This window comes from Lissotriton vulgaris, chromosome 7 (assembly GCF_964263255.1).
Source record: "Lissotriton vulgaris chromosome 7, aLisVul1.2, whole genome shotgun sequence".
Lineage (NCBI taxonomy): Eukaryota > Metazoa > Chordata > Amphibia > Caudata > Salamandridae > Lissotriton > Lissotriton vulgaris.
Genome location: NC_141695.1, coordinates 1,043,466,916 through 1,043,484,133, shown reverse-complemented (window position 1 = coordinate 1,043,484,133; position 17,218 = coordinate 1,043,466,916). Strand labels below are relative to the sequence as shown.

The 17,218-nt window shown below is 46.1% G+C and overlaps 1 protein-coding gene across 2 annotated transcripts in view; it reads right to left on the bottom strand.

The window, feature by feature from the left end:
* Positions 1-17,218, bottom strand: part of MYOT (myotilin) — an 801,437-nt gene that overhangs the window by 518,507 nt on the left and 265,712 nt on the right. For both annotated transcript variants that reach the window (XM_086931487.1, XM_086931486.1), the window contains exon 6: positions 16,794-16,935. In XM_086931487.1, the coding sequence (XP_086787613.1) occupies positions 16,794-16,935 (142 nt within the window). The remainder of the gene's footprint in view (positions 1-16,793; positions 16,936-17,218) is intronic.

The following is a 17,218-nucleotide window of genomic DNA, read 5'->3' as shown; positions in this document are numbered from 1 at the left end:
TGAAGGTTCTCTGAAGCGCGGATTTCACACACCAGTGAATTCTGATTGCAGGGAGGATGGGGGTGCTTTGGAGATGCCCACAGCTGCAGCCCTGTGACTGTTTTTTCAGTTTTATGTAACTCGAACTCGCACCGAAGGTCTTGGAGGCTTTACATGAAGCACCAGTTACATTACACAAGGACACAACAGATCAGGCAAGAGGACGAAGGTGAAGTGTGAAGGTGAGAGAAGGGGGGGCACCTGTGAGATAGTGGTGCACCGTCGCCGGGGAGTCGAGGCAAATGCACGGGGGTGGAGGGGTTTGAAGAAAGTAAGGAGGGAGAGGTCTGAGGGAGAAGCATTTAAGGATGGAAAAGTTGGGGGTAAGAAAACAAATATGGAAACAAGAGGAACGCGGGGCAAAGGAATTGGGGTGGGGTCAGGCCTAAGCTGATAGATCGTGGAAAGAGGTTTCGGAGGTCAGAAAAAGGCAGGATACGAGAGGAGTGAAATAGCGTAAGAAAGGAGGGAGAAACAGGGGAGACCAGAAGATACACAATAATGTGTGGTGGAGGGACAGGAGACATGCATGGGAGGGTGAAGGAAAGAAGAAAAGGGAGGGGTCACGAAGGAGGCTGGGGCTCGCCTTCCCGTGCCTCTGTGTGGCCGCAGCCCTGACTGGGAGCCCAACAGCGCCTTGAAGACCGAGTGGCATTTCCTTTGCTGCTGGACACAGATGGGCGGAGGCGGGGGGTGCTGGAGCCTTAGGGAGAGGGAGGAGCCTCAGCAGAAGCCTCAGCGAGGGGGGCAGAGCCGGTGGTAAGAGGAGCGCAGATGCGCGCTCACTGTTTACTGAGCCCTTATTTACTTTAAAATAGAGCGACACGTATAGCTCCTGGAGGTCTGAGTACACCTCACAAATAAAGATCTGGGAGGTGAATTTTAAATACAGCCCCACCAACAATCGAACGTTGCAAGACTCCCTAATGTTGATACACAGTTTGGTATGTGTTATGTTACTGTAAATAACTACATGTAATTTAAAATCTAACAAATTCAAGTGTAAGGTAGAGTGTCATACTCATACAGAGATTGTCCAAGTAAATAAGTTCTTTTCGGAGGTATGTCTGGAAGTGTCTACCCTTAAATATAGGAAGCAATGGGGGCTTATCCCATTTATTATTTTGTAGCAGGAGGTTATCGATCTATGATGGTCCACGCTGCAGTCATGAGTGTTTTGTAGCGCTCCATGCAAACGGAAGTGTCTGTGGGCGCTTTATCATTGTGACTCAATGATGCTCCTACTGACCTCAGAGGAGTGAAAAGCTTCCTTGATGATATGTCTCAAACTTCGATCCTGCAGATTCCCAGGGACTCCAAAGCCCTGTGGTGTCCCAAAGGCCTCGATGACAGAGTCTGGAAATGGGACGAGTGGGCACACTTGCATGGAGCGTGTCGGGCTCTGGGGGAAGGGGGCAACACGGTCATCAAAGCCATCCCTGCCTCAGACCCGTTAGTTAATAAAACTGGGCATTGCAAAAGGTCCCTGTCGGGTCCTGTATTCATCACATCCTTGACTTTACTGGTCAATAACACAGATCAATTTCTGAACAAGTCATGTGAAAAAGATTAGGGTAATCCAAGTCAGACATTTAGTTTCTGTTTATATTTCACATGTTTTAATTAATCTTGTACCAAAATATCAGTTGGTGGTTCGCTATAGAGGTCACATAAGTACCCCACGCCCTTATTTTCATGGGCCACGCCCCTTTTAGAGGTACCTACATCCGGTTTTGCACCCCAATCAAACTCATGTTAAACAGCACAGAGCCCCGCTGACAAGTGCTGTGCTCCTTTTAGATGTAAAGAGGCCCGCGCTGAGCGGTACTGGGGCCGCTCCTTGTGCCGTACAGGATAGTACTGCTGGGCCACAGAAAGCGCCGGACGGCTACACCCGCCCCCACCTGCCCCCCCCCTCTCCTGCTCCCTGAGCAGTGGTCCGGCATGTTCAGCAGCTCTGGGGTCCTCGGAGGCTGCGGGCAGGGACGGGGTCCCCTCGGAGGGCACTTCCCCGCCCCCCAGTGGTGCACCCCGCGGGGGCTATTGTTGCAAGGGTGGTAGATCCATCTTCCCAGCGGCGGCGGAGAGGCTCTCCTGGAAGCGCGCTGGCATGGCTTCGGACACAGCACCGCTGCACAGGTGGTGACTGCGCTGTGCAGGACGGGAGTGTGAGACGACAGCAACAAAACACGCAAAGACGGAAAACAAACACGGAGACGACATAAGACGAGTAGACGTACAAAGTGAAAAGAAAAGTATAAGAAAATGCTGCTTACCTGATCGCAAACACAAAGTACTTACTGGGAACTTAATTCTCGCAGCCCACTCCGGCAAAAGGCACTTTGAAAACAAGGAAAACATGATGGCAAAAAAAAAAAAAACATCCGCCCACCGCCGCAATGATGTTCTAAAAGGGGAGGAGAAGGAAAAAATGTATGAATGCCCACGAATCGCCTCGGACAATGACGGACATATCTCTCTTCCAATGGCTAGCCTCCATTTATGGAGCTAGCCAATGGAAGAGAGAGGCAGAACAAAGCCACATACTGCTTCTCAAAAGATTTTGCCTGCGCGAACGCTGCTGCGCAGCGGACGCCAGGCGAAACCTAAAAAAGGACTCAGAGTGATAGGGAGGGCTGGCCTGCAGGCTGCAGAAATGAAAAATGGAAGAAAACAAATCAGTACCAATCAACGCTGGAGCACTGAATATTATGCTCAATGTGATGGAGAAAATAAGGAGTGAGAGGCAGGCCCTGACTGGCGGTACCGGGCACAGGGCATTTCCCTGGTGGGCCAGAGGGGTGGGGGCCAGTTTTGTCACTGGGGGCCGGTTTTGCAGCAGTGCTGCAATATGGGCACCCTGTAACAAAAGCGGGAGCAGTGCTTCCTGCTAGCAACCTTCCCCCCCTGGCTCCTAGGGCCGGTCGACCAGCAGTCTGCCAGGGCTGGTTGCTGTTTCCCATCTCGCCCAGATGGGAGGGGGCTTATGTGTGGGAGGTCTTAAAAATACCTGCCTGCTACATCTTTGAATCTGTCCTGCGGTCAGTTGTATTGTTCGGTGGTTCACCATTACCCTCACCCATCTTCCAAAAATAAACCACAGACTCCACATCAGAATGGGAATGATTTCCACAAGAACACCTTTGGCACCAGAGTATTCAGCCAAAATGTGATCTTACCTAAATGTTGTGTCTTAAATATTGTTTACAAAATAGTGCCAAATTGGAATTAATAATAGTAAAATATACCCAATTAGGTAATGTTTTTGTAAACGATAAGTACGGCACAATATTTATGAAATATGGTATTTTGGTGCATGAAATTCTGACTTCTAACCATTCAAGCAACACTTGAACTCCTAATAAGAACTCACTCCATCTGTTGTTGGTATAAGCAATGGGCCTCCTAAGGGAGACCAAGTCAGAATATTATGTGCAGTGAATCGCGAATAATATAGCTTGTGACTGTAAAGTGACGGCTAATTTGATAAGCAAAATTAGAGCTGTTCTCTAGAATCTCTTATTCATGCCATGCTCAGGAATGCATTTGTTTTCACCTTATTTGAATTTTTTTAGTAAGTGAGGTGACAAAACACAGCGGTGTTTCTAAAAATATGGTCTATTAGTACTAAATAAAGGAAGTCAGATCAACTTTAATATAAGAATTTCTACTTGCCCATTGCTTTGGAAGCATGGTTTAATATAATTCATATGTAATGTCAACCTTGGTTAGCTGTCATTGATAGCTCCAATCCTGATTTGACCATTATGGAATCTTCTCCTTTTCTATCCCAGGCCAATCCTCCGAGCATCCCAAATTTCAGGATCCGAGAATATTTTTACTTCTAATTTCTACACTGTTCATTAAACAAGCTTTTCATCCCAGCTGGCTAATGTGCAGTCCATCACTTGCTTGCAAAAGGCTGCAACTTTAATTGAAGCAGCTGTTCATAAGCTTTCTTACTGATGGACAAAGCCTCATAGCACTTTCCACTTCCTCCCTACTCACAGCTTTTTCTTAAAGGCTTAACACCTGTGGATGCACAAACTCTCAGCCAAGCAGCATTATCTGCAGAGATTCCACTAAGCAATGCGAAGGGATAAGTCCTAATAGAAAACAAACATTGGCATAGCCAATAGGTCTCGCCTCTGGGACCTTATAAGTGTTTTGCCAGAGGTGTTGGGAAGTTTGGTAAGAGATGCAATTTAACATAAAGGGATACGAAAAAGGAAACCAGGAAAGTGTGATAGGGGAAGAAGAGGGCAGCAGATGAGCTGGGGGTAGGGAGGGAGAAGCAAAGGATGAGATAGACGAGAGCTCTTGAGGCGGAAGCCGGGAGCGTTTTTTTAACCATTTTAAAAACTTTCTTCTGTTAACTATTGTCACTGTACCTTGGTGCTCTAGGCACTCACCTGCACCTATTTGCTGTCGCGTAGTGGATCTAGCGCTGCTACAGCCCCTCAACCACAAACTTCTCGACAACCGCCATTTTGGCGAGGACGGAGGCCACGCCCCTTTGGAGGCCACGCCCCCGACGCCGCCCCTCCACCCACATAAATAATGTGCCTCTTTAGGACGCGCAGCGTACGAGCGCAGCGGGCGCGCCGATTCCGCTCCGAAGGCGCGCCTAAGGAAAGCCCGTCTGCGCCCGTCCGCGCCAGACTGGGCATCAGGGCATGCCACGCTGGCCATTCCATCTCATACTCCTCTCAGTCTCTCAGAGAGCTACAGCATCTTGCCCCCCCGTTATCTCCTAACACCAACCGCCGTATTCATACAGCCGGCCTCATGCACCCCCGCTCTACACTCCCCATGTGCTCGCACACCCCCAATCAGCCTGTCCAGGAACGCAACGTCCATCAGGGTGTCATATTTGAACACCCGCTCGCTAGTAAAGCACTATGCAGATATTTTCATCCTGTTGACTGACAGCCGACATGCTCCTGCTCACGGAAACATGGTTAACATCAGAGTCCCTCCCAGACATTCTGGCGGCCCTCCCCCCTGACTACTACATTCTCCATGCCGATCGTCCCGGCGACCGGCCCGGGGGTGGGGTGGCAGCCATCATATCCAAACGTCTGAAATCACTCTCCTCCTTTTCCCTTCCACTTCCTGAAGTGGATAACTTACTCATCAGTGTGGAGACTGACACCGGTGTCCTTACCTTCCTCCTCTTGTACCGGCCTCTACACTCTATGCCATCTTTCCCAACCATCTTGAGCGAACAACTTTCCAACCTACTCACGCAGCATTCCAGTTTCGCCCTTTTCGGCGACCTGAACTATTGGTTTAATGATACTAACGCCGGTCCCCATGCTACAGAGCTCTTCGAGACTCTCAACAGCTTGAACCTCAACCAACAGGTTACCCAACCCACACACACTAAGGGCCACATTCTGGACCAGATTTGGACCTGCAATCAGGCTCTGTCCCAGCCAGCCATATCCCCCTGTGTCTGGTCAGACCACTACTTGGTAGACACTACCATCACTGTCGTCGGCCGAACTCCTGCTCCTTTGATGGTCGGCGGCTCCTCTCGAAAATGGAGTACACACGACTCTCAGGGCTTCCTCATCACCCTGGCGGACACCCGCCCAGTCTTCAATCCCTCTGACAACGTCGAAGGAATAGAACACGACATTGGATCCTGGCTGAAGTCAGCCAGCGACCTCTTTGCCCCCCTGATCACATTCCCCCGCACTAGGCATCACAACTCCCACAGGTGGTTCTCTGATGACCTTAAACAGCAATAACTAAAAACGCCCCAGCGGGAGCGTACCTGGAGATGTGACTATTCCAACACAGCCAGGCAGTCTTACATGTCTGCGCGCAGAGTATACAAAACCGCTATCACCCTAGCCAAAAGGGAACACTTTTCCAACAGGATTTCGTCAGCGGCCAACAAGTCTAAGGAGGTGTTCAAAGTGATGAACGAGCTCACCACTGATGATAGAACCCTCCCCGCCCAGACCCCTACTTAAGAGGCATGTGACACCCTCAACCTCTTTTTTGTGAAAAAGATCACAAAAATCAAAAACTCTATACCTCCCCTACCCCAGCTACACCCATTGGACACCTCCTCCGATAATACCTCTACCTTGTCCACTTTCTCCACCCTGTACCCCATCTCATTAGCGGAACTCGCCACTCGAGTGAAATCCGGCTCCCCTAACGATTGCTGTCCGCCATCTGTCCTGCGGAGTATCTGCCTCAATCTACCTGATTGTATTCTACCCCTGCTGAATGGCTCACTCAGTAGCGGCATCGTTCCTAGTTCTTTTAAGGAGGCCATCCTTGTGCCACTCCTCAAGAAACCTGGCGCCGACCCCTTGGAACCGTCGAACTATTGCCCCATCTCCCTCCTTTCCTACTTCTCGAAATTAATGGAGGCCCACGTCACCCGATGTTTGTCAAATTTTATCGAATCCTCATGTAACATTGAACCCAACCAAGCCGGCTTCAGACCTGCCCATTCCACTGAGGCCGTCATCTTGGCAGTCCTGGACACACTCAGGAGGAATGCGGACGCGGAGTCTCCCCAAGCCCTCGTGCTCCTGGACCTGTCGGCCGCGTTCGACACGGTGGACCACAACATTCTCCTCCACCGTGTCGGACAGGCAGGCATCCAGGGTCCCGCTCTCAAGTCGATTGAGTCCTTCCTAACAGGCAGAACTCAGGCTGTTCGTCTGGGCCCCTACACTGCAGCAGAAACCCCCACGACCTGTGGAGTCCCCCAGGGCTCCTCCCTCTCACAGCTTCTATTCAACTTATACCTCCAGCCCTTGATCCACTCTCTCCAGAAATGGGACATCATCGTATATAACTACGCCAACGACTTACAGCTTATCCTTCTGCTCAATTCACCCTCTGCCATCAAAACTTTTCACGCAGTTATGATCCATATCCAGCATTGGATGAACCAAAACCAACTGAAGTTAAACCCCGGGAAAACCGAGCTGCTCCTTCCTGGACTCAGTCATGCCCATTGGGGCCCGCAGTTCTGGCCCGCAGAGCTCGGCCCCCCCCAGTCCCAGTCAAATCAGTGAAGAGTCTGGGAGTGATTATCGACGCCGAACTGTCCCTCAAAGCCCAAGTGGGTGCGGTAATCTCATCCTGCATGTACCAGCTCCGGAAGATTCGTAAAGTCTGCCACCTACTTTCGCCACACTTACCCAAGTTGTCATCGCACTTGTGCTTTCCCGGCTGGACTTCTCCAACTCCCTCTACTGCGGTCTCCCACAATCCCTGTTACACCGCCTTCAGGTAGTTCAGAACCAAGCGGCCCGACTCATTCACAAAACCCCCAGATGGCAATCGGCCAAACCTTTACTTCACCAATTGCCCTGGCTCCCAATAGGCCAAAGGGCAGCTGTCAAAGTGGCCTGCCTTACATTCAAGGCCCTTCACTGTCCCGGCCTCGCGTTTCTCAAATCTTTAATTACTCCTCATCAACCAACGCGCAATCTTCGTTCAGCCCACCGTCATTTACTAGTCACCCCTAAAGTCAAAACCAAGAAATTCGGTGGTCGCCGCTTCTCCCGTCTGGCTCCCGGGCTTTGGAATCTCCTCCCTCTTTCCATCAAATCCACCCTTTCTCTCCTTAACTTCAGGAAATTGCTTAAAACCCACCTCTTCCATCCTCTTGGTTAAAACCTTGCCTTTGGTGTCAGTGCGCTCTATAAATTGCACTTAACATAACATAACATGAGAGAGAGTGAGACAAAGAAAAAGAAGATGTCGAGAAGAAGCAAGTAGGGGGATAAATATAAAGGGATCGAGAGACTGTTGGGGAGTGAGTGGGGAGGAAAGACAGGGTTAGAGATCGGACGACAGAGGGAGGTGAGGAGGGAGAGGACGAAATAGGAAAGACATTTTTTTAATGCCGGGGGGTGTATAAAGCTGAACTAGCAGGATTTCTTTCCTCTGGATATCTAAGATCTCAGTCTGACTCGTTGCTGGTTCCAAGAGGAGTCCTGCGCGAACATACAGTGAGCGCTGGCAGTGCCAGCAACCACAGCTCACTGAACAAACACATTCATCGAACACAGCTGCGGATCCCTTCACACCACTGAGATAAGGTTGAACCAAACACCTTCTGGGATGGAAACCTGGAGACTGTGTGGAATTAACCCCCGGACTCCTGGAAGCCAGGTCATGAAAGTGGTAGATCGCTTGCTATACAAATGTGTGAATGGCATCACCACGGTTTTCAACTTGGAAACTGAGAGGCGCTTTGTTGTCAGCTGAAGTTCTAGGTGCTCACTTTATGATCTGAATCTCTGTCTCTAGAGCCAAAAAGCCTATCTGGCGAAGAAGCACTATATTATCTAAACACAGGTTAGTCGTACTAACCTCACCTGACCAATCAAAGCCACTCTCCCCCTTCTACTAGACCAGGTATTGGGGTATTTTGCAGAGTGCTAAGTGACACCTTGCTGTCACTTCAGAGCGCTAGTGCGCCAGGCAGACACCAGGGAGGGTGGATATTGGTGGAACAGAGACATGCTCTTCAGTTGGAGGACCCGCTCTTCTCAGATGGAGGGGAGGAGTTCTCCAAGGCGAGTCTTCCTTCAGTGAAACTGTTGCCCTAAGTTCGCGATCACATGGTTTGGAAGAGGACACCCCAGGACGGGACTCTGGGTCTGGCAGTGAATAGGGCGCTCTTGTTACAAGGGTCAGTCACCTTAGTTCAAGATGCTCCTGAGATCTCAATCAGCCACATCGTCAGAGAAAGTGAACTTTGGTAGGGCGAGTAATTGTAGTTGCATTTATATAGCGATTACTACCGCTGACGAGACGTTGAAGCGTTTTACCACAAGCAGCACCGGAACCCAGCTCCAGAACCCAATGCAAAAATCACAACATTCCGGGAAACCCTGTTTGTCTCTGAATTCGGACCATAAAATGCTGGAGTGGTGACCATAAAATGCTGGAGCTGTGACAGCAGGGGGTGGGAGGGGGCTCTACTGTGCTCACTAGAACTTCCAGTGAGTTGGGTCCCACAACCTGCCCTACAACAGATATGCCAATTCAGGGCGCTGAGATGCTCCATGATCAGAGGGCTCAGATGCCAGAAAGCCGAGCCGCCAGCGCCCTTGTTACACATGTAGCGCCTCTGAGAAGCGCTTGGCTGCGAGCCGTAAAAACGTCCTCTCAGTACACACACCGTGATATGCCCAAGGAGGGGCGAGGGCATCTCAAGCAGGCACTGTAAAACACGAGAGGGCTGCTGGAGGTACGTGGAGCGAAGAGGAGGGTGGAATAGAAGGCAGGAAGGGAAGCAGGAAGGCGCAAGGCAGGAATGGAGATACCATGAAACCGGTAAACATCCTTTACCACAAAGTTTTTACCACATGGTACCTTTACCACGCGGCCGTTACAAGGCAAGTCGTTACCACGACTTGCGCTGGAGGGCGCTAAAGGATTAAAAATAGTAAATTTACTATCCCAACACCTTCCCTAGGGTCCACGGGGACTGGTGTTAGAATAGTTAATTATACTATTCGAAATCCGCGCCCCCAACGCAAGTCGTGGTAACGACTTGCGTTGTAAGGGATGCGGTGTAAAGGGATGCGTTGTGACGGTACGCGTTGTACCGTCATACATCCCATGAAACCGGGCAACCTAAGTGAGTGAAAAAATTCTTTCAAACAGAGCTCCATAATTAGCAAAGGACTGCTAATGCACGTTTAATCTAAGCCAGCAATTACATTTGAAGCTGAAGTCAAATGCAGGCTTACTTTGAAATAGTGGCGCGTGGTATGCTAAGGACCTTCAAGTTACTTAATGTTTGGAGGAGCGCAAACCAAGATTAATGGAGTCACATGAATAGTGAGGAATGAGGCAACGCGCTCACGGATAACGTGAAGACTGGCTTGAATAATTCAAGTGCAAGCTCAAATGCAGGCTTACGTAAAAATAGTGGCGCATGGTATGCGAAGAACCTCCTAGTTACTTAGTGTTTGAAGGAGCGCTAACGGTGATAAATGGAGTACCATGTATCAGCGCGCTCATGGAATTACATGATGAAATCAGCTAATGTGAAACCTACACTTATAAAAGAAAGGAGAGCAAGGTCCGATAGAAAACTAAAAAGTGAAAGTGTCAAGAAAGATTCAACCACGCCGCCTGTGAGCGATCGTGACGCTGTGAGCGAAACGAAAAAGATTTATGAAGGGTAAGCATTCCATAGAATAACAAGCAGAGATAAGAAAGGTAGATACGTCCGCGAAAGTGAAAGTAATGGCCAGCGCGGTGAAAGAGATAAGAAAGGCAGATGGCGGCTACGCGCGCAAGCTTCAGGCCCGCAAAAACTTGTGGGTAGCACTTTGAAAAATCCCTTACTAAAGTCAAGCAAGCAGCGCATGCCCTGCTCTAGGCTCGACCTAAAATTACTTACGACAATTGAATACCCATGCTCAGGCTCTTCTGTAGTGCACCCTTTAAAATGCCAACAATATAAAAACATATACACTCAGAAGATGACAATTGTAAAAAAAAAAGCATGTCTTGCCTGAGTAAATAAATCAGTGTAAATATCACAAAACATAGTAACACAAAGGTTATCTTTGGTCGTAGACCTGTAACAACTGCAGGGGTCAAGGTCCCCGACCAAGGACCAGTCTTTGGGGAGCGCCAGCAGATGGTATATCAAACATAGGCGAAATCTGTTCAGAAGGTATAGAAGGAAACTATTACTTACAGAAATCAAATAAGGTTTGATATACAAAGTTGTTTTGAAAATAACATAAGTGCGAACTGTCCCATTCTGCAGTTCATAATCCTCCCTGTTGGATTTTCTAAGTGCAAGAAAATCATTCTTTGTCGAGGTCAGCTTTTTAAAAAAAAGAATCAGGAGCCATAAACAAAAAACGGGTGCCTAAAGGCCTGGAAGCCCGATCTCACATAATTAAACCATGGGATCTTATTTTGCATATTCAAAAGAAAAGCAGTCCCTCCGAATTAGTCTATTGAGGTCTGGGTCTGGATTAACCCAGACCGAGGACCATTTAATTAAAGGACAAAGGAATATCATGAAAACAATGTATTTCTGATCTAATTTGTCGCGATAAACAAAAGATGACGTGCAACGTGGGAACGCAAGTAGGCGTTTAAAAAAGACGTTCTCTATAACTTGGAATGATGAACGATCCAGTTACCCTAAAAAAACACTCCAGTACAACACTGCATACACATATTTGGCCTCATAAATTTTAAGTACAGTCTGGATCTGATTAGTCTCACGTGAAGTCGTTAAGAAGAGATCAAAGGGGACCAGGAACATTTGTGGTCAAACAAAACGTCTACATAAGGGCAACAAAGGGCCCTTGAAATTTCAACCCCCAAAATCATATTTTTTATGGTCTTAGTGTTTCTGGGGCCAAATATCGTAACATAGGACGTTCCCAGGTTTGTTGCTAAATGAAGCAATGCGATTAAGCATGGGCGAATTTTGCGAATCTCGCGTTCGCGAATTTTGCGGATTTGCGAACTCGCAATCCGCAAAATCCGCGAATTCTCGCGAATTTGCGGATTTTTTTTTTTTGTGTTTGCGCGGGTTTCTGCCAGTTCGCGAGGGTTTTGTACAATGTCGCAAATTGCGAACTTACCTGTCGGGTCGCAAGTTTCGCGAACTTGTTGTTTCTACGTGTCCAGCCTGTTTGGGACACTCTTCTTCATCACTGCCACTATCTGTCACCACTGCCACTCTCTGACTACTCATGCCACCCTCTGGCCCACCCATGCCACCCTCTGTTTCATCACAGCACCCTCTGGTTGTCCAGTCAGTGTACATTATTGTGGCAACGCAAGCACACCTTCCCTGCCTCAAGTGACCTGAATTAATTTGGGGCTGATTAATGTGTCACAGAATATTTTTTTAGCGGGCACCTGCTTCCTTAGTGCTTCCTGATTAGTGATCTTTTGCACTTGCTAAGTGCTTTCATTGTTGCAAAATTAGTTACAACACCTGCCCTGCCCCAACTGACAATAATGAATTAGGGGCTGATTAATGGATTTGAACCTCCAGCCTGGCTCCTGCTTGTCTCCCTTAGCTGTAATTCAGGACCTTTGTGGCATATGTGTAACTATTCTGAGGTTCAGAGCAGGGTCACATAATAGTTGCAACTGGCAACTGAACTCTGGAGGGGCCCCTCAGGAAGCACTACAGGAAATGGCTACTAATGATGAGCCTGAACTTTTGAACCTGGTAAGTAGTTTCAGTTTTGCTAAGATCGTATTTCTGCAATTTTGCACTTATTCGCGGGGCGCGAAGTTGTACTGGGAAGCCGCGAACTCACGCGAACAGTGCGAGCAGTGTGAGCAAAATCCGCTGCTCGCGGATTTGCGGATTTTGCGGGAGATTCGCGAATCTCGCGGATTGCGAATTTACCGAAAATCCGCAAAATCCGCGAGCGAAACGGATTTTCCGCCCATGCTTAAATGCGATGAAGCTCTCGAATTAATCAAGTAAGCGTTAAAGGCCCAATGCAGTCCTTGCAAGAAAGACTGCAACGTCTGCATAAAGAAGGACTGGAATAAGTCTGTTGCCCATTAGTGGCAGATCAAAGCCTTCAAATAGGAAATGACCATCCACATGGTTCACATGCAAGGCATGGCTACAGTAAATTTATTTACAATTAGATATAAATTCAGAGACTGATTGATGGTGATATTATCTCCACTTCAGGAATGGGCGGAGCAAACTCACACACTTTCTGATATCCGATTTGGATTGAGGCCGGGGAAAAGCTCCATCAATAAGTCTCTAAATTTATATTTGATTGTGAACACATGTAATTATTTACTTATTTTATTTAAAGAGTTTTATATAGCGCTGGCTAGACCCAAAGCTATAAGAGCGCTTTACATGAGAATCAACAATGTAACAGAAAAAGTTCAACAATTATACAATACATCATAAAATAGGCAACACATTAGGAGAGGAGAGAATCGAGAGAGAAAAGTAGTGGAAGGGGAAAGGGGAGGTGAGAAAGGGAGGATAAGGTAAGAGACAACAAGGAGAGACAAAAGGAAGTCTGTCTAAAGACCAACTGGGTAGGTGACGACCAAGGAGGGAATCCACGGCCCATCTACCCTATAGCTAAACCAGGTAGCTCCATCGGGCATCAAACAAAATAGTTCAGTCTCAACACATTGAGAGAGGAGAGAAGAAGAGACATAAATAGAGGGAGGATGTGGGAAGAGACGACAAGAGAGACAAAAGGAAGTCTGTCTAAAGACCTACTGGGTAGGTAACGTCCAAGGAGGGAATCCCTGACTGTCTCCCCTATAGCTAAACCAGGTAGCTCCATCGGGCATCGGACAAAATAGTTCAGTCTCAGTACATTGAGAGAGGAGAGAAGGAGAGACATAAATAGAGGAAGGGTGCAGGAAGAGATGACAGGAGAGACAAAAGGAAGTCTGTCTAAAGACCGACTGGGTAGGTGACGTCCAAGGAGGGAATCCCCGAACTGTCTCCCCTATAGCTAAACCAGGTAGCTCCATCGGGCCTCAGACAAAATAGCTAGATCTCAATTGACAAGGGAAAACTTCACAGATAAACAGGGTGGGGACTAAGGGACAGGACAGGTGATGGCAAAGGTCAGTAGCAGGAAAGTGGAGAAGAGTAGAGTGAGGAGGGGTAGGGTCTATGGGGAGAAGTGAGATAAGGTCAGGAGAGACGCAGGAGGGTTTGTTGAGGCTGTCATTTTAGGCAGGTACAGGCAGTATTTCAGGAGCGATCACTGTGTGGGGTGACGGTATCGGAGAGATCCCAAAGATCTACTAATGCCAGTTCTGGCGATATCCATTTTGCGTTTATGGGTCTGTCTTCAGCATTTGATAGCCTGAACACGAATAAATTGTGGCCTCTGAGGACCTCGTTGAGGTTTGACACAGACATTAAATGTAATTGGAAAGGCCCAATTATGTATCCCAAATAACAACTTCTCCATTCTTCACAAAAATGTTCCCTTGGTACCTACACTCCTATGGTGCCTGTATGCTTGTATGTATGTGTGCACTATTTCTATAGTGGAAACCTAGCCAAAGGGCAGCAAAGCAATGCTTATATTACATTTGAAGCTCCGATTATGAAAAGTCTAGAGAACGTAAGTGTAGACAAAGGGCCTGCAATTTACATTTTCTAGCTGCTTGTTAAAGTTCTGAGGACTATTCACTACCCACCATGTTGAGATGAAGGATATGTGATTTCATGGGATATTTTGAGCATACAGAAAATCATGTTTGGTTAAAACTTGCCTCTCCAATATTGCATGTTTAAATCAGCTATAAAAGAAACTGAAGCGTACTGTGCACAATAAAAATGTAGCCTATCAGTCAGTTTAAATAATGGGCTTTTGATTTTTTCTGCACGTGCACTACAATATACTACTGCAATTTGTGGCGGGACACAATAATTGTTTTCTCTTACAATGCTTCACTTTATCTTGAAGGCTTCATTTGGGCATTTCCTCGTTTAAACTACGTTAGAGAACAAGGTGCAGGAATTAAAGAAATATAGAACTATATAGGCGATTTTGAGGAGATTTAGAGAAAGGCTTTTAGGTGTACCAACATTTTAGGGCTCTCTGGGAAGAGTAAATTAAAAACAAATTTATATAAGTGTTTTGTGGTGTAACATATGTCCCTTGATTCTACTTTGCAACCCCAAACTCTTCTTCCATGGCCCTGTAATGGGTTCAGGTGCTATGTGACATACTGTTGCTCTTCCCATGACAGTGGGGCAGTTTTTGTTGGTGTTACTGGCCATATGGCGCCCAGCGAACTTATGATAATTTATATGGTGTGCATATCACATTAGAGGGTATGCTAACATATAAGAAGGGGAAGAGGGATGCCCTGACTGGGGCCTATTGGAATAGCCAGGTTTTCAGTTTCTTGTAAAATTGTAAGAAGGAGTTGGTAAATCGAAGTGTTAGGGGAGGTTGTACCAGGCTAAAGGAGGCAGATAGGAAAAGGTGCAGCCTCAGGCTCTGGTTCTTCGTGTGTGGAGGACTCGAGCAAGTAGTGGGTTGGCCAAGTGGAGGTGTCTGGTTGGTGTGGAAGTTGATGCAGCCATCAAAGATGCAGCACCTTGTTTGGGTAGTGCTTTGTAGTTATGTGTGAGCAGCTTGAAGATAACACCTTTGTGTATACGGAGCCAATATAGATCTTTGAGAGATTTGTATATATGAATGTGGAGTGGAGGTTTGAGAGTGAGTTTGGCTGTTACATTCTGAATTGTCTGGAGTCTTTCGGAGAGTTGCGAGGTGATGCCTTGGCTAGTCAATCAATCAATCAATCACTCTAGGTTTATCGATTGGTTACTCAAAACAATTTCACTCATCTGGTCATACATTTAAAAACACAAATACATGCAAACATTATTAAAGCGGAAATATGATATGCAACAGACCTTTGCTGTTCTAGAAGTTAAAAAAACATACTGTTGGCCAACATTTAAGTAAAAATCAATTCACACAAATTCATTACCACTTACAATGATGAAATGAATACTTGATCAAATGTGACAAGGCCTGGAAGCATTTAAGAGCAATTAAGTGCATCAGTATGAAATCTTATATATATACTAAACAGTAACGTTCAATTGAATTTCGTGACACACTACCAGAGCTAAATGGACATCTAACCCTAGCTGGATTAAAAGGAAGAAGGCACAACTGGCAGGGCCATATACGAATAAGGTGTTAACTCAGGAAAGCTGCGCAGCTACGGGAGGCTGCACAGTTATGATACCGCGACTAGTGGTGCCATAGCACCTTCATCAAATTATTTTGCTATGGTACCAATCCTCTGCATTAACAACTTTTGGAAAATAGAAATCTTTTGTCATCATGTTACTTCTCTTCGTGAGCCTGCTACTGACAAAATTCCAACCCTTAAGAAATGAGGAGGCATTCTGCTCTGCAGGCCTAAAGAGAACATTTTTTGCATAGTCTTATTGTTTTCGGAGTATAGGTAGTTTCCAAAAATAGGCACGGAATTGTGCTAAATAAAGAATACCAAGGTATCTCGGTACGACTTACTGTAATGATTTTGATGGATTAACTATTACACTATTTCTCCTCCCTGTCTATGGGCAGCTAAATATAGTCCCTGGGCATGAAAGATTTTGGCACAGTTGTGTGTTAATGTCTGTAGGGCGAAATGCATTGGTATGGAGTGAGAGCTGATGAATGAGGGACAAGATGCTCTCTATGTGGTTGCTACATTCAGAGTGCGTCATAGACCAGATCACTGAATTTCACACTAAATCAAAGAAATCAAGGCTAGTCCATATCCATTGTTTATGTCACTTTTAGTATATGGACGAACACAATCAGCATTTATTTCAAGGTTAACTTGTAGCAGATTGATTTCACACTATTTGATCTGCTTTTACAAACTACAATGTAGACTATATGGTTTTTCACGTTTCTGCTGTGAAGTACATTATTAGGTTAAATGCTTCTTCAGATTCGGTTTGTTATGCATGTAAATGTGATACTTGAAATATTTTTTCTTGTGTTTCTTCTCTATTACTATTATTTTTATGAATCATCAGCAAGTTATATTTATATGAAGGCATTTGATAGATGACCATTATTTGTCTGATTTTGAAAAAAGTAATAAAGAATTCAGATAAAAAACTATATATATATATATATATATATATATATATATATATATATATATATATATATATATATATATATACACACACAATATAAACAAAAAACATGACATACTTTTTCGTAGTATTCGGAAGTCTGCAGAATCGATGATCGGATGATGCTCTCTGTACCAATTGACTTGAAAGGGGGATTTTGCACGGATGCGACATTCAAAGACCACCAAATGACCTTTTGATGTACTTATGTCTTGGAGACCCTGCGGGAAAAACAATTTATGGTGACTATACAAAAATTTCATCAACAACAATAATGTGGTAGGCAATTTGTACTTCTGTTGCAAAGCACACACTTTACAATCAAATATGTTATTTTGGGAAGCAAATTAGGAGTGTAAATGTTAATATTGTGTGTGTAACAATTTCTTTTAAATGCTGTACCAGGTCACAAGTTAAAAACAACCAATCAAGGGCCATCATTGTGCAGCAACTACTCTCACAAATCGTTTAGCATTTTACTGAAAGGAACATTACAACTACATA